The sequence below is a fragment of the Choloepus didactylus genome, chromosome 17, assembly GCF_015220235.1.
Source record: "Choloepus didactylus isolate mChoDid1 chromosome 17, mChoDid1.pri, whole genome shotgun sequence".
Taxonomy (NCBI): Eukaryota; Metazoa; Chordata; class Mammalia; order Pilosa; family Megalonychidae; genus Choloepus; species Choloepus didactylus.
Genome location: NC_051323.1, coordinates 55,496,716 through 55,522,892, shown reverse-complemented (window position 1 = coordinate 55,522,892; position 26,177 = coordinate 55,496,716). Strand labels below are relative to the sequence as shown.

Genomic DNA, 26,177 nt, shown 5'->3' with positions numbered 1-26,177 from the left:
TGACAAAAACCATCTGTCATTTAGTAAATAGTACGTATTCTGCCTTTATTATTAGAATTCTGCATGATTTTTTATGAGTTAACATGAAATTTCTGAAAAAATTCTGTTTTTTAAGTTTTAAGAATAAGAGAAAAACTAACTTTTCTCCTTTATCTAGACTCAATCTTAGAACAAATAAAACTGATTAAAATTCTCTTAACAGAATGGTAAGAGATGGTCTTTCAGTAGTTTTCTAGAAGTGGTTAACTTACTTTTGGCAAAATTTATGCATTAATTGGATGAATTTACTAGTTCAAACTTTGCTAAAGGGATAAATTAACTTGTTCTTAAAAGAAATAAGTTAATTGTATTAATTAGTACATGTAGAAAAGTATTTACAAGGTGTTCTTTGGCTCTAGATTTATTCATGACTAATTATTAATATACATTTATTAAATATATGAAAAGAATGGTTGTTTATTCTCTTTTAAATAAATTTTATTGTGGTAACATATATGTATTTGTGTGTGTGCGTATAACAAATCTGCCATTTTAACCATTTTTAAGTGTACAATTCAGTGGCATTAACTGTAATTACAATGTTGTGCTACCATCACTGCCATCCACTACTAAAACTTTTTCATCATCCCAAACAGAAACTCTGTATCCATTAACCAATAACGCACATTCCCTCCTCCCCCCAGCCCCAGCTACTTTCTATCCCAAGTTACTTGCTTTTAAAAATAGTACTGGTACAAACTTCACTGAAAATCCTTGTTAAGAACAAGGTGGGGCATAAATTAAGTAAATAAGGCATTTTCAAACCACCATACAATAAAAAATGGGTTTTCCCCAACATATCGTACATCATCTGAGGGGTTCAAACAACTCTAAACATTTACTAATGAGGAGTGGGGATTAAATTAGAACAGCGATTTTTCATGCCAAAATTTCAAATCAAATGATTCATAGAAAACTATAAGACTAGGTCTTCAACCTATTTATTTGGTTTGGTTTGGTTTGTTTTTCATATCTAACATTTCCAGATAACTCTGTCCAGGTGTAAAACAAAAACGACTCTTTCAAAGACTGATTCCTGGTATTGACCACACCTACTCTCAGTACATTTACTTCCCAGTACTTACCATGGCCAGCTCCCAGCCACTTTTGCTGTTTTTCTATAACCACAGGCTAAGTTCACAGTCAATCCAAAACAAACCCTATCTTCTCAATCCTAGCTCATTTCTCTGCTGCAAAGCAAAACAATAAACTAGAGGGCCCATACACAGCATGTAGCTAAATTTAACTAACGCTCTAGAAATGTTCAAGTAAAATTTGAGAACAAAGGAGGGCAACTACTTTCAAACAGACTAGTAAGTAGTCAGCACAATTCAGAGCTGGAAAGAGAGAGCAACAATGAGCATCATGTGACTGCTCTCTAATGTGCCTAGATCTTAAGATTACAGGTTACATTTCTATCTGGTACTAAACATCAGAAATATTACAGCCCCTAATCATCAATTTTACAAAATTATTTAGCTGTGCCACTTAAAGTGATACTGCCTTCTGAACTTTGAAAATAAAAGTAATAAAAACTGTGTTTGTGTGTGTATGTATTCTCTCTCACTCTCTCTCACAAACACACAAATGACTATGCCCTCAAGTTCTATAAGTACCTCATTGGGCAAGCACATGAAGGCTATGGAAGCTTTTTTTTCAAGAGTCTGGAGACCAAGGAGCATGTCAAAGGGAATTAAATATACAATCTATTTTTAAGTACCTTTTCTATTTCTGAAAAATCTGAACTGAGGAGGAAGGCCTAGGGCCACTGTTATAGATATGTTAAACATTCAATACTTCAGTTTTAAGGTTCTTAAATATTTTTTTCTATCAGGAGTACTTTCTTTGGCTTATAATAATGCTTTTTTTTTTTTTTTTTGCACTTCTGTCATTTGGTAAATAGTACATATTCTGCCTCTGTATTAGAATTCGACATGATTTATGTATGACCTACAGTGAAATCTCTGATAAAATACTATTTTTAAGTTATGAGAATAAGAGAAAACCTAATTCTTACCCTTCATCTAGAACTAATCTTAGAATAAAGGAAACTGATGAAAATTCTAGTATCTATGATGTCAAAAGAATGACTCTCCTAATAAACAACACACATATCAAGGACCATTTCACATGTGTAATTCACAAGACATGGGTCTATTTCCCCAAATAAATTGTATGTCGGGAGTGTAGCATGTAGATTCCTCTTTATCTGATGTACAGGTAATAAATTCCAAGTACGCCACAATTAACTTTAACAAATAATTAACCATGTAATGACAAAAAAATTTCACTGAAAAAGTATTCAGATCATGAAAATACTGAAAAAGTATTCCAACCATGAACATTCATGCCTTTCTAAAATGTAAATAAATTAAAAAAAAAAAAAAACATGTGATTATTCTGTGGCTTTCTTTCCAAACTGTTTTGTTAAACAATAATTTGAAGTGGCATATACTCTGTAAATAATTACAGATTTAAATTTCATGGCAATTTTTAAAAATAAATTTTGAAAAATATTCATTAATCAAGATTATGTTTATGTCAATCTGGATATTCAGCTGACGTAAATTTTCATTTAAAAAATCAATTTCTATATATAGGAATTTATAAATAGAATCAGAAGTTGTGTCTAAGACACAAAAAGAATTGAATTTACATATCACAAGATTATACTGTAAAAAACTGGAAATAAATTAAATATCTAGGCTTAGTATTAAGTCTAAAATATAAAATAAAATTACGAAAATTATGTTTATGATATGGTGTTAAGTACATAAAACAAAACAGAATTATTCTACATGATGACTATAACTACGTAAAAATTATATGCATGTGGACAAGTGCCAGAAGGAAACAAGGAAAAAGAGACATCAGAAAACGGACTTTTGGGAGACTTTTTTTCTTTTTTTCCTTTATTAATGAAAAATTACAAATGAGATGTTTAAAATATTTATGTGAGCCTCAAAGTAAACATTTGCTACTTCAACTCTTTAACTTTCTTACTGTTGGAAAAGTCCTACAATACGGGATTCTGTGGAGCTAGGTGATAGTCTAAACTAGAATTCAGAGTTGGTTTTTAAGTCCTTTTTTGCACTCTTTTTTTCAAATCTTAAAGACTGAAGTTGGAATCAAACCACTCTGAATCTAAGAAAACTTATATTTAGGGAATACTATCAAAATCAAACATTTGCACAATAAAAGTCTACTCTCATACAGTCCTTTCTGGGGATTGAATTTAGATATGTGTGTATCCATGTGTTTTTGTGCTCCGTAGTGTCTTAAATACTTGCCTTCATCTGCCCTATTTATTTCATGTTCAGGAAGTCTGGAGCTGCTGGGTCTGGAAGGTGAACCCACAGATGGCTGCAATGAGGGAAGTTCATCAACATCTCTCAAATTAGCAAGCATATCTTGTAGTTTTGACCTATTGGGCCCTAGCCCAGAAGAAAGGGAAAAGGGACAAAACATAAATAGAATTATCCAACTACATGAAAACGGTATCATAAACTTTATTCACATTTACCTTTGATAAGAACACCACCCTTTGATAAGGACACTGCCTTTATTATTTTCCAAAGAAACTCTTATTTCTTGAAAAGAAAATTGACCTAAGGAACTAACATCACTATTTGCATAAAAAAAAAAATGGTACCCAAGGTGAAGTCTCATGCCCTGCCAATTACTTACCTGAGCTTTGATCCATCATTCTCCCACATCCCTGTTTTGAGTGTTTTAGATAGGATAGAGGCTGAAACAGATCTTCGGTAGTTTTTCCTGTTACAGAAGTTTAATTAAGAATGGGAAAATCTTACCCATAGTCCATTATGACTTTTTCCTATACCAGCAAAGTTACAACTGTTTTTAAGCAATTTTAACTACCATACTTTAAGACAGTATGATTATGGTACACAATTTGACTGGAAATATTTCTATTACACCACATTAAAGAGACTCAAACTTTTCCAAAGAGTAACAGTTCACTTATAAAAAATATTTATGGTGGTGATTCCTATACCAAATCAAAGCTTCAGTTTACTTCTGTTTTAATTATAAGTCTTCACTTGTTCCTAGACTACTTTTTTATCCTGATAACATGAACTGAAGAGGATAAACAAAATGAACCTCAGTATACAGAATCTATCTTCAGTGAAAGATGTTAAATTTCTCCTCCAGAGTCATTTTTCTTTGCCACACTAAAATACAATATGCTTTTTGAAGCAATACTGATTGTAATTCTCATATACAGGAAATCCAGTTGCTTCTATTAGTAGGAATACTGTTCTAGTCAAACGGTGAGGTTTTAAACTTTAAGTGCTAAGCTCCAACTACAGTGATGCCTTCGATATTTGACAAAACCTGAATAATCAACATAAAGAACAGATGGAGTCTATGTAAGTCCTGGCTACTTTTCCAATAGAAAGATCTTTAGATCTTTTATATTTCAAGACATTCAGTCTGTAGCATAATGACCTGAAGAAACATATCAGTTAAAATATTCTCCTTGTTTCTCACGTATGATGTACAAATTTTCCTCAAAATTTCAGTTTAATAGTTTGTCATGGATCCAAACAGCTGACAAATTATGTCTCACTATGTTTAAGATTAAATTTTTTATCAGTGTATTTGGATTAAAAGTAAAAATGTTCTTATATTTTTAATATTAATCTTTCTCATTGTATTTTAATTCACACTGAGAACATATCAAAACACATCTCTCAGTATATTATAGTTGATACTATGCTAACATCAATAACATTAATAACTGACTTTTTATTGACTCAGGCTAAATATTTGTAAATTCTACAGTAGTTTAAATAAAGATTTAAATGTTTTCAAGTAAATACCATATTGTGGAAGAACGTCCTAACAGAAATGATTGATTTTTTAGCATCACTATAAAATAGGAGAAAAAGAAAAAAAGCATATCCTTTCAGACTTTGCAACTTTCAACTACATTTCTAAGTTAGATTTTCATCTCCCTTTATACTACTTTAATATCATGAAGGATGAAATTCCTATTGTTTTAAAAGGAAGGTCCATGTTTACATAGTCAATGAGACCAGAAGCATGAGGAGGTAATTTAGCCTTGTACTCCTAAAAAGGTGTTTAGGATAGGTGTCAGGGATGTTTAAAAGCTTTTGTATTTATTTATTTATTTATTTTTTTTACACACTTAACTAGATATATTGCTAAACTTAATTGATAATGTGAATAATGACTGGGTTATGCATATATGATCCACAGGGCTGGAAATTTTATTTTGGCTTCTGTTTTTGATGTGGTACACATTTTACTGAAAAGAAAAAAGCTACTTGGTAAGATTATCATAAATGAAATTATCCAAAAATTTACAATTAGAAAATAAATACTTTGGAAAATTATGTATTTGACTCTGTGCCCTGTATAGCATATAATGGTGAGGACAAACGAACTGCGTGCTATGAACACATAGAATATTCAGGGGTAGAAATTAACTTTCTGTCTCCATGATCTAAAATTATAAGCAATGCTTTTGGTGGCTTGCCAGAGGGTTACAACTAGATGAGACTTATAAATGGTCAACAGTGAAAAATCATTATTGTAAATAAGCACATATACTTTTAAAAACCAAATTACCACTATATTTGAATATATAATCCAACACTATCGTGAGGCTCTGGGTTTATTAGTGGGATATATTATGATTCCATAATCATCTGTGAGGTTTTTTTTAAGTTCATAATCAATTAACCATTTAATTTCAACCCCTGAGAGCAGGTGAAAAGGAAAGAGGTCAGGAGCAGCAAAGAAAAAGAGTAAGTAGTTTTAGGAAAACATTGAAAAAAAATCAGGATGTGAAAGAGGTAAGATTTATGATTTACAGATACAATGTTTTCCACTTACTCTTCACCCCCTTTTTCCCCTTTCTCTCCTTTTTGTATTGCTCCTTGAGTTTGGTAATTACTCCCTGGTCCACATTCCAGGCTTCAGGCATGAGACACTGGTCTTCCTTTTCTAAACAGAGTAAAACAAATAAAACAGCCTTTTTCAATAAAATATTGAACACTCTAAGTCAATTTGTCTGAATGACAACCATTTTTTTCATAGTATCACTAATTCAAAAAATAATTACTGCTTATTCATTAGAGACAGTAGTCACAAGAAAATATGACAACTAAGAAACAATAATCAATTCGATTTCCTAGGTAATAATATTAAATTTCTCTTGACTGAAACAGAAAAAATACCTGGAAAATTTGAGTGACATTTAGTAAATTATGCCCAAAACTTTATAAACAAGAACCCCTCATTTTCTCCCCAGTTTCTGAATTCAATTAGTATTGGGTGATTCACAAAAATCACTTCTTTTTAATTTATGTGATGAGAGAAGATAATCTTTAAGAGATTGGACAAAATAGTCTTCAATGATCTTTTCGTTTCAAAAGTTTTATATTTCGGCATGTGTTCACTGACAAATGATGATTTTTTACAGACTATGAATAATAGCATTTTATAAAGCATATTAATCAACCTTCATGCAAAATTTAAGTAATGTGTTACTTTATAAATTCTTAAAAAGAAAAACAGGACTAACTTTGAGCTTTCAGTAGAAAAGAAACTCAATCATCAATTTTCCCTATTTCAGGAGGAAGAAATCCACCTTGATATCTGCTACCACCTTGATTTCTTGCTAGATTTATTTGCAATAATTATCCCCAACCAAGTCTATTCTTAACACTTGTTACCCAGTATAGTCTATTCTTAACTTAGCAGCCAGAGCAATGCTTTTGAAGGAAAAGTCTTATTGTGTTACTCCACTGCGATTCCCCATCTCACCAGCGGTCTACATGGCCCTCACCCGATCTGATCATTTCTTACTACATTCCCCCTGAATCGCTGTTCCAACCACTGTGGATTCCTTCAATTCCTCAATTGTGCTAGGACTGCTGCTATCTTAGGAAATTTACTCTGGTTTTCTTCTTCCTAGAACATTCCTCCCCCAGATACTAATTAGATGGCTAATTCCCTCATCTACTTTCAAGTTCTTTGCTCAAAGGTCCGCCTCTCAATTAGACATAGTATAACCACCATGTTTTTAATTGCAACCTGTGTTCTCCAGGCACTCCAACCCCACCACTCCCTACACCCCTTACCCTGATCTACTTTTTCTATTTTCCACAGCATTTATCACCTTCTGATACACTGTAACATCATTTATTGTTTACTATTTATTGCCTATTTAGCCCTTTTAGTAGACTGTAAGCCCCACAAGGGTAATATCTTCACCTAGAAGACCTGTCACATAGAATGCACTTGATAAATATTTGTTAATGAAGAATAAACCAGAATAAACAGGAATATTTCTATTTTTAACAAGTTAAGTTTCAACCCATAGATTAAAAAAGTATTTATTGAGACTCTGAATATAATACTACAGCAAAAATTCACAATTTTTAATAAAACTAACTATGCCTATTGATAGTAGGAACACTCTCTATTCCTCCAGAAAAACCTAACAGTTAAAAATGTCTAAATGATAAATTAGACTGAAGGGGCTTTTGGATCTTGGAATCTCTCCAGTTTTGTTTTGTTTTTTTTAATCATTTCTTATTACTAGAGAACTCGTAGATTTACATGAAAATCATGCAGAAAATACACAGTTTCTGTATAGCCCCCTCACACACACAGTTTTCCCTATTATTAACATTTTGCATCCATGTGGTAACTGTTTCGATTGACGAAAAATTATCATTATCTATTAACTATAGTCCATAGTTTACATTAGGGTTCACTATTTTTGTTGGACAGTCCTAGGTGTTTTTTTAATCATTATTTTTATCCTCATTAACATATGTTCACTCTAAAATTTCCTTTTAAGCACATTCAAATACAGTGCAGTGCTGTTAATTACATTCACAATGTTGTGCTACCAACACCACTATCATCACCAATACTTTTCCATTACCGCAAATAGAAAGTGTAAAAATTAAGTATTAATTCTCCCATTCCCTACCCCACATCAGCTCCATGTAACATGTATTATAGTTTCTGACTCTGTGAATTAATTATTTCATATCAATGAGATCATACAATATTTGTCCTTTAGTCTCTGGCTTATTTCACTCAATATGATGTCTTCAAAGTTCATCCATGTTGCCACATGTATCAGAACTTCATTCCTTTGTATAGCTAAATAATATTCCACTGGATGTATATACAACTCTTTTTTTAATCATCTACTGATAGACACTTGGGTCGCTTCCACCTTTTGGCTACTGTGAATAATGCTGCTATGAACATTGTTGTGCAAATACCGGTTCAAAATTCTGCTTTCGATTCATTGGGGTATATACCTAAAAGAGGGATTCCCAGGTGTTTTAGTCTGCTAAAAGGGAATCCCTCTTTTAGGTATATAATGAGTCGACTAAACAATGGGAATTTATTAGCTTACAGTTTTGAAATGGTTGACTTAACAAGGGGAATTTATTAGCTTACAGTTTTGAGGCTAAAAAAATGTCCAAATTAAGGCATCATCAAGGCGATGCTTTCTTCCTTTTGTCTGGCTGCTGGTGATCCTTGACTCCTCTGCCACATGGCAAGGCACATGGCAGCATCTGCTGGTCTCTCCATTCTCTTCCAGGTTTTGATGCATTCAGCTTCTTGCTCCCCTTGCTCTCCCTTCTCCCCTACCTATTCATCCCATTTATAAAGGACTCCAGGAAAAGGATTAAGACCCACCCTGGGCCATGCCTTAACTGATGTAACCTCATCAAATGGTCAAACTTAAACAGGTTTATACCCACAAGAATGGATTAGTTTTAAAAATACGATTTTCTGGGGTACATGCAGTTCCAAACCATACCAGATAATATGACAACACTACAGGTAACTTTTCAAAGGTCCACCAAACTGTTTTCCACAGTAGCTGCACCGTTTTATATTCCTGCCAAGGAACTAGTGGTCTCATTTCTCCATATACTTTGCAACACTTGTCATTTTCTGTTTTGTTTTTGTTTTGTTTTGTTTTTATTTAATGGCAGCCATTCTAATGGGTGTGAAATGGTCTCATTATGGCTTTCATTTGCATTTCCCTAATGGCTAATAATGTTGGCTAATTTGTATATCTTCTCTGGAGAAATGGCTATCGTGTCTTTGGCCATTCTTTAACTGGCTTGTCTTTTTATTGTTGAGTTTTTTAATTTCTTCATATATTCTTGGTAATGAACGCTAATTAGATACACGGTTTCTAAATATTTTATCCATTCAATAGGTTGTCTTTTTACTTTCATTATGAAGTCCTGTGATGACCAGAAGTTTTTAATTTTGCTGAAGTCCTATCTATTTTTTCTTTTGTTGTCATACTTTTGGTGTAGTCTCATATACCACTGCCTAATACCAAGTCCTGAAGACATTTCCCTTTGTTTTCTTCCATGTCTTTTATACTTCTGGTTCTTATATTTAGGCCTTTGGTCCATTTTGACGTAACTTTTCAATATGGTGTAAGGCAGCCAGTCTACCTTTATTCTTTTGTATATGGATATCCATTTTGCCAGCAACTTGTTGAAGACACTCTTCCTTCCCCATTGAGTAGACTTGCCACCCTTGTCAAAAATCAATTGTCATGGATGTGAAGGGTTACTTCTGAATTCTCAATTAGATTCCATGGGTATATGTGGAATATATGCCAGTACCATGATGTTCTGAATACTGTAGGTTTTAATAAGTTTTAACATAGGCAAGTAAGACTCTCCAACTTTGGTCTTCTTTAGTTTTGGCTACTAAGTGCTCCTTACCCTTCCATATAAAATAGATAATTTGCTTTTTAATTTCTGAAATGGTTATTAGAATTTTTATTGGAATTGCACTGACTCTGTAAATCACCTTGGGTAGAAATAACATCAGCGTTATTCATTCAGTCTTCCAATCCATGAACAGAGACTGTCTTTCTATTTATTTAGGTATTCTTTAATTTCTTTCAGAAATATTTTGTAGTTTTTTAATAAGTTTTAAAATAGGGAAGTATATAAGTTCTTTACATCTGCAGTGTTTAACTCCATGTGTCAGCTTGGCTAGGTTATGGTGTCCTGCTGTATGATCAAGCAAGCACTGGCCTGATTGTTCCTATGAGTTGACTCCATCTATGGCTTATTACATTGACAATCCACTGAGAAGATGGCCTTCAACAATGAAAGAAGTTCATCCATTCAGTTGAAGTCCTTAAAAACAGAAGTGATGAATTCAGCAAACAGAAGGGAGAATTTATATCTCTACTTCAACAAGCCTACTTTCGTGGAATTCACTGAAAACCTTTATTGGAGTTTCCAGCTTGTGGCCTGCTCTACAGAATTTGTACTTGCCCCTCTCCACAGTTCTGTGATGAGGCAATTCTTATAAAAACCTCATAATATTTACTGTGTATGTGTGTTTGTGTGTGTATGTATTCTGTTTCCCTACAGAGACTTGACTAATACAGCATCCTTGGTTAAATTTAGTCCTAGATATTTGATTCTTTTAATTGCTATTATAAACAGAATTTTTTTTCTTGATTTCCTCTTCAGATTGTTCATGACTAATATATTTAGAAACATTATTGATTTTTGCATGTCGATCTCGTAACCTCCTGCTCTGCTGAATTTGTTTATTAGTTCCAGTAGCTTCACTGTGGATTTTTCAGGATTTTCCATATATAAGATTATGTCATCTGCAAATAAGGAAAGTTTTACTTCTTTACAGTTTGGAAATCTTTTATTTCTTTTCTTATCTAATTGCTCTGGCAAGAACTTCCAGTACAATGTTGAAAAACAGTGGTATGCTTGTCTTGATCCTGATCTTAGAGGGACAGCTTTCAGTCTTTCACCACTATGTAGAATGTTAGCTGTGGGCATTTCATATATACCCTTTACCACACTGAGGAAATTTCTTTCTACGCCTCATGCTCTAACTGTTATTATCAGAAAGGGGAGCAGGATTTTGTCAAATGTCTTTTCTGCATCAACTGAATGTGGTTTTTGCCCCCTCATTCCAGTAATGTGCTGTATGACATTAACTGATTTTCTTAAGTTGAACCACCCTTCTATACCAAGAATAAGTACCACTTGATCACGGTGTATAATTTTTAATGTGCTGTTGGATTCAGTTTGCTAGTATTTTATTGAAGATTTTTGCATCTATATTCATAAAGGGTAATGGTACATAACCTTCTCTTTTCCTGCCATCTTGATCTAGCTTTGGTATGAGGGTGATGCCATCACAGAATAAGTTAGGATGTGTTCCTTGCTCCCAAATTTTTGGAAGAGTTTGAGCAGGATAGGTATTAATTCTCCTTAGAATGTTTGGTAAAATTCACTAGTGAAGCCACCAGATTCTGTTTTTTTTTTGTTTGGGAAGTTGATGACAACTGATTCAATCTCTTTACTTGTCATTAGTTGAGATCATCTCTGTTTCTTCTTGAGCCAGTGTAGGTATTTTGTGTATTTCAAAAATTTGTCCATTTCATCTAGGTTACCTAATTTCTGGTGTACAGTTGTTTATAATACCCTGTTATAATACTTTTTATTTTTGTCACAATTATAGTAATGTCCCTCCCTTTTTCATTTATGATTTTAGTTATTTATAAGTGTTCTCTCTCCTTTTTTCTTTGTCAGTCTAGCTAAAGGTTTGTTGATTTTATTGACCTTTTTAAAGAACCAACTTTAGCTTTTGATGATTTTCTCTAATTTTTTTTTAATCTCTATTCCATTTATTTCCAATGCAATTCTTGTTATTTCCTTCCTTCTCATCACTTTGGGTTCCATTTTCTCTTTTCTAGATGGATCAGTTTTTTAAAATTATTATTAAATTCAGTTTTATTGAGATATATTCACATACAATACAATCATCCATTCACAGTAGCATCGTACAGGTGTGCATTCATCATCCCAATGTATTTTCGAACATTTTCCTTACACCAGAAAGAACAAGAATAAAAATAAAAGTTAAAAAGAACATCCAGAGGGGCAAGATGGCGGACTGGTGAGCTGTATGTTTTAGTTACTCCTCCAGGAAAGTAGGTAGAAAGCCAGGAACTGCGTGGACTGGACACCACAGAGCAATCTGACTTTGGGCATACTTCATACAACACTCATGAAAAGGTGGAACTGCTGAGATCAGCGAAATCTGTAAGTTTTTGCGGCCAGGGGACCCGCGCCCCTCCCTGCCAGGCTCAGTCCCGTGGGAGGAGGGGCCGTCAGCTCCGGGAAGGAGAAGGGAGAACTGCAGTGGCAGCCCTTATCAGAAACTCATTCTACTGATCCAAACTCCAACCGTAGATAGACTGAGACCAGACACCAGAGAATCTGAGAGCAGCCAGCCCAGCAGAGAGGAGACAGGCATAGAAAAAAAACAACACGAAAAACTCCAAAATAAAAGCAGAGGATTTTTGGAGTTCTGGTGAACATAGAAAGGGGAAGGGCAGAGCTCAGGCCCTGAGGCGCATATGCAAATCCCGAAGAAAAGCTGATCTCTCTGCCCTGTGGACCTTTCCTTAATGGCCCTGGTTGCTTTGTCTCTTAGCATTTCAATAACCCATTAGATCTCTGAGGAGGGCCCTTCTATTTTATTTTTTTTTTTTAATCCTTTTTCCTTTTTCTAAAACAATTACTCTAAGAAGCCCAATACAGAAAGCTTCAAAGACTTTCAATTTGGGCAAGTCAAGTCAAGAGCAGAACTAAGAGAGCTCTGAGACAAAAGGCAATAATCCAGTGGCTGAGAAAATTCACTAAACACCACAACTTCCCAGGAAAAGGGGGGTGTCCGCTCACAGCCATCATCCTGGTGGACAGGAAACACTCCTGCCCATCGCCAGCCCCATAGCCCAGAGCTGCCCCAGACAACCCAGTGTGACGGAAGTGCTTCAAATAACAGGCACACACCACAAAACTGGGCGTGGACATTAGCCTTCCCTGCAACCTCAGCTGATTGTCCCAGAGCTGGGAAGGTGGAGCAGTGTGAATTAACAAAGCCCCATTCAGCCATCATTTCAGCAGACTGGGAGCCTCCCTACACAGCTCAGCAGCCCAGAACTGCCCCGGGGGGACGGCACTCACCTGTGACATAGCACAGTCATCCCTCAACAGAGGACCCGGGGTGCACACCCTGGAAGAGGGGCCCACTTGCAAGTCTCAGGAGCCATACGCCAATACCAAGGACTTGTGGGTCAGTGGCAGAGACAAACTGTGGCAGGACTGAACTGAAGGATTAGACTATTGCAGCAGCTTTAAAACTCTAGGATCACCAGGGAGATTTGATTGTTAGGGCCACCTCCCCCCTCCCTGACTGCCCAGAAACACGCCCCATATACAGGGCAGGCAACACCAACTACACACGCAAGCTTGGTACACCAATTGGACCCCACAAGACTCATTCCCACACTCACCAAAAAGGCTAAGCAGGGGAGAACTGGCTTGTGGAGAACAGATGGCTCGTGGACGCCACCTGCTGGTTAGTTAGAGAAAGTGTACTCCACGAAGCTGTAGATCTGAGAAATTAGAGATAAGGACTTCAATTGGTCTACAAATCCTAAAAGAACCCTATCAAGTTCAGCAAATGCCACGAGGCCAAAAACAACAGAAAATTATAAAGCATATGAAAAAACCAGACGATATGGATAACCCAAGCCCAAGCACCCAAATCAAAAGACCAGAAGAGACACAGCACCTAGAGCAGCTACTCAAAGAACTAAAGATGAACAATGAGACCATAGTACGGGAGACAAAGGAAATCCAGAAGACCCTAGAAGAGCATAAAGAAGACATTGAAAGATTAAATAAAAAAATGGATGATCTTATGGAAATTAAAGAAACTGTTGACCAAATTAAAAAGATTCTGGACACTCATAGTACAAGACTAGAGGAAGTTGAACAACGAATCAGTGACCTGCAAGATGACAGAATGGAAAATGAAAGCATAAAAGAAAGAATGGGGAAAAAAAATGAAAAAATCGAAATGGACCTCAGGGATATGATAGATAATTTGAAACGTCCGAATATAAGACTCATTGGTGTCCCAGAAGGGGAAGAAAAGGGTAAAGATCTAGGAAGAGTATTCGAAGAAATTGTTGGGGAAAACTTCCCAAATCTTCTAAACAACATAAATACACAAATCATAAATGCTCAGCGAACTCCAAACAGAATAAATCCAAATAAACCCACTCTGACACATATACTGATCACACTGTCAAACACAGAAGAGAAGGAGCAAGTTCTGAAAGCAGCAAGAGAAAAGCAATTCACCACATACAAAGGAAACAGCATAAGACTAAGTAGTGACTACTCAGCAGCCACCATGGAAGCGAGAAGGCAGTGGCACGATATATTTGAAATTCTGAGTGAGAAAAATTTCCAGCCAAGAATACTTTATCCAGCAAAGCTCTCCTTCAAATTTGAGGGAGAGGTTAAATTTTTCACAGACAAACAAATGCTGAGAGAATTTGCTAACAAGAGACCTGCCCTACTGGAGATACTAAAGGGAGCCCTACAGACAGAGAAAAAAAGAAAGGACAGAGAGACTTGGAGAAAAGTTCAGTACTAAAGAGATTCGGTATGGGTACAATAAAGGATATTAATAGACAGAGGGGAAAAATATGACAAACATAAACCAAAGGATAAGATGGCCGATTCAAGAAATGCCTTCACGGTTATAATGTTGAATCTAAATGGATTAAACTCCCCAATTAAAAGATATAGATTTGCAGAATGGATCAAAAAAAAATGAACCATCAATATGTTGCATACAAGAGACTCATCTTAGACACAGGGACACAAAGAAACTGAAAGTGAAAGGATGGAAAAAAAATATTTCATGCAAGCTACAGCCAAAAGAAAGCAGGTGTAGCAATATTAATCTCAGATAAAAATAGACTTTCAAATGCAGGGATATTTCGAGAGACAAAGAAGGCCACTACATACTAATAAAAGGGGCAATTCAGCAAGAAGAAATAACAATCGTAAATGTCTATGCACCCAATCAAGGTGCCACAAAATACATGAGAGAAACACTGGCAAAACTAAAGGAAGCAATTGATGTTTCCACAATAATTGTGGGAGACTTCAGCACATCACTCTCTCCTATAGATAGATCAACCAGACAGAGGACCAATAAGGAAACTGAAAACCTAAACAATCTGATAAATGAATTAGATTTAACAGACATATACAGGACATTACATCCCAAATCACCACGATACACATACTTTTCTAGTGCTCATGGAACTTTCTCCCAGAATAGATCATATGCTGGGACATAAAACAAGCCTCAATAAATTTAAAAAGATTGAAATTATTCAAAGCACATTCTCTGATCACAATGGAATACAATTAGAAGTCAATAACCATCAGAGACTTAGAAAATTCACAAATACCTGGAGGTTAAACAACACACTCCTAAACAATCAGTGGGTTAAAGAAGAAATAGCAAGAGAAATTGCTAAATGTATAGAGACGAATGAAAATGAGAACACAACATACCAAAACCTATGGGATGCAGCAAAAGCAGTGATAAGGGGGAAATTTAAAGCACTAAACGCATATATTAAAAAGGAAGAAAGAGTCAAAATCAAAGAACTAATGGATCAACTGAAGAAGCTAGAAAATGAACAGCAAACCAATCCTAAACCAAGTAGAAGAAAAGAAATAACAAGGATTAAAGCAGAAATAAATGACACAGAGAACAAAAAAAACAATAGAGAGGATAAATATCACCAAAAGTTGGTTCTTTGAGAAGATCAACAAGATTGACAAGCCCCTAGCTAGACTGACAAAATCAAAAAGAGAGAAGACCCATATAAACAAAATAATGAATGAAAAAGGTGACATAACTGCAGATCCTGAAGAAATTAAAAAAATTATAACAGGATATTATGAACAACTGTACGGCAACAAACTGGATAATGTAGAAGAAATGGACAATTTCCTGGAAACATATGAACAACCTAGACTGAACAGAGAAGAAATAGAAGACCTCAACCAACCCATCACAAGCAAAGAGATCCAATCAGTCATCAAAAATCTTCCCACAAATAAATGCCCAGGGCCAGATGGCTTCACAGGGGAATTCTACCAAACCTTCCAGAAAGAACTAACACCAATCTTACTCAAACTCTTTCAAAACATTGAAGAAAATGGAACACTACCTAACTCATTTTATGAAGCTAACATCAATCTAATACCAAAACCAGGCAAAGATCCTACAAAAAAGGAAAACTACCGGCCAATCTCCCTAATGAATATAGATGCAAAAATCCTCAACAAAATACTTGCAAATCGAATCCAAAATTTGTTTTGTTAAAAAAAAAAAAAAAAAATCGAATCCAAAGACACATTTAAAAAATCATACACCATGACCAAGTGGGGTTCATTCCAGGCATGCAAGGATGCTTCAACATAAGAAAATCAATCAATGTATTACAACACATTAACAAGTCAAAAGGGAAAAATCAATTGATCATCTCAATAGATGCTGAAAAAGCATTTGACAAAAATCCAACATCCCTTTTTGATAAAAAACACTTCAAAAGGTAGGAATTGAAGGAAACTTCCTCAACATGATAAAGAGCATATATGAAAAACCCACAGCCAGCATAGTACTCAATGGTGAGAGACTGAAAGCCTTCCCTCTAAGATCAGGAACAAGACAAGGATGCCCGCTGTCACCACTGTTACTCAACATTGTGCTGGAAGTGCTAGCCAGGGCAATCCGGCAAGACAAAGAAATAAAAGGCATCCAAATTGGAAAAGAAGAAGTAAAACTGTCATTGTTTGCAGATGATATGATCTTATATCTAGAAAACCCTGAGAAATCGACGATACAGCTACTAGAGCTAATAAACAAATTTAGCAAAGTAGCGGGATACAAGATTAATGCACGTAAGTCAGTAATGTTTCTATATGCTAGAAATGAACAAACTGAAGAGACACTCAAGAAAAAGATACCATTTTCAATAGCAACTAAAAAAATCAAGTACCTAGGAATAAACTTAACCAAAGATGTAAAAGACCTATACAAAGAAAACTACATAACTCTACTAAAAGAAATAGAAGGGGACCTTAAAAGATGGAAAAATATTCCCTGTTCATGGATAGGAAGGCTAAATGTCATTAAGATGTCAATTCTACCCAAACTCATCTACAGATTCAATGCAATCCCAAACAAAATTCCAACAACCTACTTTGCAGACTTGGAAAAGCTAGTTATCAAATTTATTTGGAAAGGGAAGATGCCTCGAATTGCTAAAGACACTCTAAAAAAGAAAAACGAAGTGGGAGGACTTACACTCCCTGACTTTGAAGCTTATTATAAAGCCACAGTTGCCAAAAACAGCATGGTACTGGCACAAAGATAGACATATAGATCAATGGAATCGAATTGAGAATTCAGAGATAGACCCTCAGATCTATGGCCAACTGATCTTTGATAAGGCCCCCAAAGTCACTGAACTGAGTCATAATGGTCTTTTCAACAAATGGGGCTGGGAGAGTTGGATATCCATATCCAAAAGAATGAAAGAGGACCCCTACCTCACCCCCTACACAAAAATTAACTCAAAATGGACCAAAGATCTCAATATAAAAGAAAGTAACCATAAAACTCCTAGAAGATAATGTAGGAAAACATCTTCAAGACCTTGTATTAGGAGGCCACTTCCTAGACTTTACACCCAAAGCACAAGCAACAAAAGAGAAAATAGATAAATGGGAACTCCTCAAGCTTAGAAGTTTCTGCACCTCAAAGGAATTTCTCAAAAAGGTAAAGAGGCAGCCAACTCAATGGGAAAAAATTTTTGGAAACCATGTATCTGACAAAAGACTGATATCTTGCATATACAAAGAAATCCTACAACTCAATGACAATAGTACAGACAGCCCAATTATAAAATGGGCAAAAGATATGAAAAGATAGTTCTCTGAAGAGGAAATACAAATGGCCAAGAAACACATGAAAAAATGTTCAGCTTCACTAGCTATTAGAGAGATGCAAATTAAGACCACAATGAGATACCATCTAACACCGGTTAGAATGGCTGCCATTAAACAAACAGGAAACTACAAATGCTGGAGGGGATGCGGAGAAATTGGAACTCTTATTCATTGTTGGTGGGACTGTATAATGGTTCAGCCACTCTGGAAGTCAGTCTGGCACTTCCTTAGAAAACTAGATATAGAGTTACCCTTCGATCCAGCAATTGTACTTCTCGGTATATACCCGGAAGATCGGAAAGCAGTGACACGAACAGATATCTGCACGCCAATGTTCATAGCAGCATTATTCACAATTGCCAAGAGATGGAAACAACCCAAATGTCCTTCAACAGATGAGTGGATAAATAAAATGTGGTATATACACACGATGGAATACTACGCGGCAGTAAGAAGGAACGATCTGGTGAAACATATGACAACATGGATGAACCTTGAAGACATAATGCTGAGCGAAATAAGCCAGGCACAAAAAGAGAAATATTATATGCTACCACTAATGTGAACTTTGAAAAATGTAAAACAAATGGTGTATAATGTAGAATGTAGGGGAACTAGCAATAGAGAACAATTAAGGAAGGGGGAACAATAATCCAAGAAGAACAGATAAGCTATTTAACGTTCTGGGGATGCCCAGGAATGACTATGGTCTGTTAATTTCTGATGGATATAGTAGGAACAAGTTCACAGAAATGTTGCTATATTATGTAACTTTCTTGGGGTAAAGTAGGAACATGTTGGAAGTTAAGCAGTTATCTTAGGTTAGTTGTCTTTTTCTTACTCCCTTGTTATGGTCTCTTTGAAATGTTCTTTTATTGTATGTTTGTATTCTTTTTAACTTTTTTTTCATACAGTTGATTTAAAAAAGAAGGGAAAGTTAAAAAAAAAAAAAGAAAAACAAGGGAAAAAAAAAAAGATGTAGTCCCCCTTGAGGAGCCTGTGGAGAATGCAGGGGTATTCGCCTACCCCACCTCAATGGCTGCTAACATGACCACACTCATAGGGTACTGGTGGTTTGATGGGTTGAGCCCTCTACCACAGGTTTTACCCTTGGGAAGACGGATGCTGCAAAGGAGAGGCTAGGCCTCCCTATGGTTGTGCCTAAGAGCCTCCTCCCGAATGCCTCTTTGTTGCTCAGATGTGGCCCTCTCTCTCTGGCTAAGCCAACTTGAAAGGTGAAATCACTGCCCTCCCCCCTACGTGGGATCAGACACTCAGGGGAGTGAATCTCTCTGGCAATGTGGAATATGACTCCCGGGGAGGAATGTAGACCCGGCATCGTGGGATGGAGAACATCTTCTTGACCAAAAGGGGGATGTGAAAGGAAATGAAATAAGCTTCAGTGGCAGAGAGATTCCAAAAGGAGCCGAGAGGTCACTCTGGTGGGCACTCTTACGCACACTTTAGACAACCCCTTTTTAGGTTCTAAAGAATTGGGGGTAGCTGGTGGTGGATACCTGAAACTATTAAACTACAACCCAGAACCCATGAATCTCGAAGACAATTGTATAAAAATGTAGCTTATGAGGGGTGACAATGGGATTGGGAAAGCCATAAGGTCCACACTCCACTTTGTCTAGTTTATGGATGGATGAGTAGAAAAATAGGGAAAGGAAACAAACAGACAAAGGTACCCAGTGTTCTTTTTTACTTCAATTGCTCTTTTTCACTCTAATTATTATTCTTGTTATTTTTGTGTGTGTGCTAATGAAGGTGTCAGGGATTGATTTAGGTGATGAATGTACAACTATGTAATGGTACTGTAAACAATCGAAAGTACGATTTGTTTTGTATGACTGTGTGGTATGTGAATATATCTCAATAAAATGAAAATAAAAAAATAATAATAATAAAAAAAAAAAAAAAAAAAAAGAACATCGAAATCATCCCCTCCATCCCACCTTATTTTTCATTTAGTTTTTGTCTCCATTTTTCTACTCATCCATCCATACACTGCATAAAGGGAGTGCGTAGGTCATCCAGTTTTGAGGTTAGGTCTCATTTGAGATATTGCTTCCTTTTTAATGTAAGCATTTAGAGCTACAAGTTTCTCTCTCACGTAAGTTTTAGTACACTGTGTTTTCATTTTCATTTGTCTCAAGATATTTCCTGATTTCCCTTGTGATTTTTTCTTTGTCCCACTGGTTGTTTAAAAATGAACTGTGGACTGGGGGGATCAAAGATGGTGGACTATGAGAGACAGAGAAAAATATTCCTCCATGAAAAACACTAGACCAAGAACAGAAAGTGCTCCAGAACAGGCACTCCTGGGTTCCACTGGCTGGGCAGGGACTTCTATAACATAGTGACTGTGAACTTGGAGAAACTGAGAGGCTGCATTCGGGTGAGTGTTCGGCCCAGAAAGCCACCAGGGAACAGGCAGCTGGAGCCAAAGTCGAGCGCGGTGGGGAGTACCCTTCCAAGTCCTGGGCACCCTCCTCAGTACCTGGCATGGGTGATAACCCTTCGCAGACCCGCAGCCAAGAGCTGCCGTGGCAGGGACTGGCCTTTGGAGTAGGCAGACAATTGCAGAAGGAGGTAGTATCCACGCCCTGGGAAGCCACCTTTGCAGCTGGCTGGGAGACACCCCTTCCCAGTGCCACAGCCAAGAACGTTCTTGGCAGAATTCAGGACTGAGAGGGCTTGTGACGGCACTCACTCTTCCTCCACGGAACTCCGCGATGTGCACAGCCTAGAGGCAGGGTTGCCACATGGAGGTACCAGGAACCCCTGCCTCAATCTCAGGGACTCATGGGCCCAAGGCAGAGAGGAACTGTGGGGAATCTGAGCTGGAGGGTGAGACGCACATCTCAGCAACCCCAGGGTACTCCATCTGCAGCCCCAGAATAGCTGGAACCACTCTGTCCTACAGCAGACTCTCTACCAAACTGCACAGGGAATACACTCCCACCCATAGGGCTGTACACAGAAAACTGGAGCACTGAATAGACATCCACATGGCTTGAGCCCCCACTCACTGCATAGAAGAAGTTGGGGAGAACTGGCTTGAGGGTAAGAAGTGGCTCAGGAGTGCAATCTGCTGGGAAGTCAGGGAAAGTGCACTCCACCAAGCTGCAGGTCTGTCAAATTACAGAAAAATTATCAAATAAGGCTGCAAATCCAAAAAAGAACCCTGTCAAGATAAGCAAATCCCAAGAGGACAAAAACATCAGAAAATTATAAAGCATATGAAGAAACCAGAAGATATGGATAACACAAACGTCCAAACTAAAAAACCAGAGGAGACACAGAACTAAGAGCAATTAATCAAAGAGGTACTCACAAACACCAATATCATGACTCAGGATATGAAAGACATGAAGAAGACCCTAGGAGAGCATGAAAGAATTTGAAAGAGTAAATAAAAAAAAAACAGTGGATCTTGTGGAAATAAAAGATACTGTTGATCAAATTTAAAAGATTCTCGAGACAAAACCAGATTTAAAGAAGTGGAGGAAAAAATTAACGAAGTCGAAGACAGTGTGATGGAAAGTGAAAGCACAAAAGAACGAATGGTGAAAAACATCAAAAAATTTCAAATGCATCTCAGGGAAATGACAGACAACACGAAGCACGCAAATGTAAGAATCACTGGTGTTCCAGAAGGGGAAGAGAAAGCAACAGCCAGGAAGAGTATTTAAAGAAATTGTTGGAGAAAACTTCCCAACCCTGCTAAATGACATAGAGGTACAAATCAAAGATGCCAAATGAACTCCCAATAGAATAAATCCAAATAAACCCGTACTCTGAAACATAATAAGATAAGATTGTCAAATGCTAAAGAGAAGGAGAAAGTTCTGAAAGCAGCAAGAGAGAAGAAATTCACCACATACAAGGGAAGCAACATAAGACTAAGCAGTGACTACTCAGCAGGCATCATGGAGGTGAGAAAGCAGTGGAATGACATATTTAAAATTATGAAAGAGAAAAATTGCCAGCAAAGAATTCTTTATCCAGCAGAGCTCTCCTTTAAAATTGAGGGAGAGTTTAAAATTTTCACAGAAAAATAAATGCTGAGAGAAGTTACTAACAAGATACCTGCCCTACAAGAAATACTAAAGGGAGCTCTTCTACCAGCTGAGAAAAATAGAAAGGAGACAGAGATCTGGAGAAAGGCACAGAACTGAAGAGTTTTAGTAAGGGTAGCTTGAAGGAAATAGAGAGAGGGGAAAAAATACATCTGACAAATAAAAACCGAAGGATAAGATGGCTGATTCAAGAACTGCCTTCACAGTAATAACATTGGATGTGAATGGATTAAACTCCCCAATTAAAAGACATAGATCAGCAGAATGGATTAAAAAAATACGAACCATCAATATGTTGCTTACAAGAGACTCATCTTAGACCAGCAACACAAAAAGATTGAAACTGAAAGGATGGGGAAAATATTCCATACAAACTGCAGCCAAACGAAAACAGAGGTACCAATATTAACTTCAGACAAAATAGACTTTAAATGCAAGAATGTCATAAGAGACAAAGAAGGACATTATATACTAATCAAAGGGACAATTTGCCAAGAAGAAATAATAATCATAAATGTTTATGCATCCAAAGAGCTGAAAGTACATGAGACAAACATTGGCAAAACTGAAGGAAGCAACAGATACTTCCACAATAACTGTGAAAGACTTCAATACTTTACTCTCTCCTATAGATAGATCAAACAGACAGAGGACCAATAAGGAAACTGAGAACATAACAATGTGATAAATGAATTAGACTTAACAGATATATATAGAGAGAATTACATCCCAGGTCACCAAGATATACATTCTTCTCTAGTGCTCATGGAACTTTCTCCAGGAAAGATCATATGTGGGGCATAACACAAGCCTCAACAAATTTAAAAAGATTAATATTATTCAAAGCACATTCTCTGATCACAGAGGAATACAACTAGAAGTCAGTAACCATCAAAGATCTAGAACATTCACAAATATCTGGAAGTTAAACAACACACTTCTAAACAGTCAGTGGGTCAAAGAAGAAACAGCAAGAGAAATTGCTAAATATGTAGAGATGAATGAAAACGAGAATACAACATATCAAAACTTAAGGAATGCAACGAAGGCAGTATTGAAGGGGAAATTTATAGCTCTAAATGCATTTATTAAAAAGGAAGAAAAACCTAAAACCAAAGAACTAATGGAATAACTGAAGAAGCTAGAAAATGAACAGCAAAGCAATGGAAGAAAAGAAATAACAAGGATTAAAGCAGAAATAAATTATACGGAGAACAACAACAAAAAACAACAAAAAGAATAACACCAAAAGTTCATTCTTTGAGATCAACAGAACATGACAAGCCCTTAGCTAGAATAACAAAGTCAAAGAAAGAAGACCCAAATAAACAAAACAATAAGTGAGAGAGGGGTTATTACTGTGGATCCCAAATAAATTTAAAAAACCGTAACAGGATACTATGAACAACTGTATGCCAACAAACTTGATAATTTATAGGAAATGGATAATTTCCTGGAAACACATGAACAACCTAACTGAACAGAGAAGAAACAGAAGACCTCAACAAACCAATCACAAGCAAAGAGATGCAATCAGGCATAAAAAAGCTTCCTACAAATAAAGCCTAGGGTCAGATGGCTTCACAGGGGAATTCCACCAAACTCCAAAAAAAATGACACAAATCCTACCTAAAAGCTCTCAAAAAACTGAAGAAAATGGAACATGACCTAACCCATTTTATGAAGCCAACATCACTCTAATACAAAAACTAGATAAAGATGTTACAAGAAAGGAAAACTACAGCTCAATCTGCCTAATGAATTTCATACATACAAAAATTCTCAACAAAATACTTGAAATCTGAATACAAAGACACATTTAAAAGATCATATACCATGACCAAGTGGGGTTCATTCCAGGCATGCAAGGATGGTTCAACATAAGAAAATGAATCAATGTAATACAACACATTAACAAATCCAAAGAGAAAAATCAAATGATCATCACAATAGATGCTGAAAAAGCATTTGACAAAATTCAGCCTCCTTTTCTTGATGAAAACACTTCAAAAGATAGGAACTGAAGGAAACTTCCTCAATATGATAAAGGGCATATATGAAAAATCCATGGCCAGCATAGTACTCAATGGCGAAAGACTGAAAGCCTTCCCTCTAAGGTCAGGAACGAGACAAGGATGCCCACTGTCACCACTATTATTCAACATTGTGCTAGAAGTTCTAGCCAGGGCAATCTAGCAAGACAAAGAAATAAAAGGCATCCAAATTGGAAAGGAAGAAGTAAAACTGTCATTATTTGCAGATGATATGATTTTATATTTGGAAAACCCTGACAAACAGATGACACAGTTACTTGAGCTAATAAACAAATTTAGCAAAGTGGCAGGATACAAGACTAATGCACAAATGTCAGTCATGTTCCTATTCACTAGAAATGACCTGACTGAAGAGTCACTCAAGAAAAAGATTACATTCTCAATAGCAACTGAAAAAATAAAGTACCTAGGAATAAATTTAATGAAGGATGTAAAAGACCTCTACACAGAAAATTACATAACTTTACTAAAAGAAATAGGAGGGGACCTAAAGAGATAGAAAAATATTCCATGTTCATAGATAGGAAGGCTAAACATCATTAAGACGTCAATCCTACCCACTTGATCTACAGATTCAATGTAATTCCCATCAAAATTCCAACAACCCACTTTGCAAAATTGGAAAAGTTAGTTATCAAATTTATTTGGAAGGAAGATGCCTTGAATTGCTAAAAACATTCTAAAAAAGAAAACCAAAGTCAGAAGACTTACACTTAGTGACTTGGAAGATTACTATAAAGCCACAGTAGTCCAAACAGCATGGTACTGGCACAAAGACAGATATATTGATCAATGACATCGAATTGAGAATTCAGAAATAGACCCCCAGATCTATGGTCAACTGATTTTTGATAAGGCCCCCACATCTACTGAACTGGGACAGAACAGTCTCTTCAACAAATGGGGCTGAGAGAACTGGATAGCCATATCCAAAAGAATGAAGGAGGTCCCCTACCTAACACCCTATAAAAATTTAACTCAAAGTGGATCAAACACCTCAATATAAGAGACAGTAACGTAAAACTCCCAGAAGATAATGTCAGGAAAGATATTCAAGACCTAGTACTAGGAGGTACCATGAACAACTGATTGTGCACTGTGGATGAATGTATGGTATATGAATATAACTCTATAAAATTGTAGGAAAAAATATACATAGGAGTAAAAGTGTTGGAGAAAACATGGTGAGAAGGATGTACCTATCTACTGTTGATGAGCAGGTAGAATGGTGAAGGCTTTCTGAAGGTCAGTGTGGTGGTTCCACAAAAAGTTAAGTATGTGGGGACCATAAGGTCCTACAACCTCATTATGGGGTATGTCATTTGAAGATCTGAGAGAAGAGACACGAGTGGACATTTGCAAACTGGTGTTCGTGGAGGCAGCAATCATGATTTGCAATGGGTGGAAGTGACCTAAGGGTACATAGACTGAGGAACAGAATGGTGAACTATGGCATATGCATACAATGGAATACTGACCAACTACGAGAAGAAGTGAAGCTGTGAAACACACAACGAGGTGAATGGATCCCGTACACAGTATTTGAGTGAAGTACGCTAGAAATAAAGGCAGGCCCTATAATGCCTCGCCAGTATGGACCAACTCCAATGTGCAGACTGAGAACTAAATCTTAGAACATAACCTACCCCACCGCGATGGTTGCTAATGTGCCCACAGACATAGGGGACTGGTGGTCTGATGGGTTGAGCCCTCTACTACAGAATTTGCCCTTGCAAAGACTGTTGCTGCAAAGGAGAGGCTAGGCCTCCCTATAATTGTGCCTAAGAGCCTCCTCCCGAATGCCTCTTTGTTGCTCAGATGCGGCCCTCTCTCTCTGGCTAAGCCAACTTGAAAGGTGAAATCACTGCCCTCCCCCCTACGTGAGATCAGACACCCAGGGGAGTGACTCTCCCTGGCAACATGGAATATGACTCCCGGGGAGGAATGTAGACCCGGCATCGTGGGATGGAGAACATCTTCTTGACCAAAAGGGGGATGTGAACGGAAATGAAATAAACTTCAGTGGCAGAGAGATTTCAAAATGAGCCGAGAGGTCACTCTGGTGG

The 26,177-nt window shown here is 36.6% G+C and overlaps 1 protein-coding gene across 1 annotated transcript in view; it reads right to left on the bottom strand.

The window, feature by feature from the left end:
• STRN (striatin) overlaps positions 1 to 26,177 on the bottom strand; it is a 181,872-nt gene that overhangs the window by 63,517 nt on the left and 92,178 nt on the right. Inside the window, 2 exon segments of the mRNA XM_037806627.1 lie at positions 3,330 to 3,473; positions 5,923 to 6,033. Of these exon segments, the coding sequence (XP_037662555.1) occupies positions 3,330 to 3,473; positions 5,923 to 6,033 (255 nt within the window).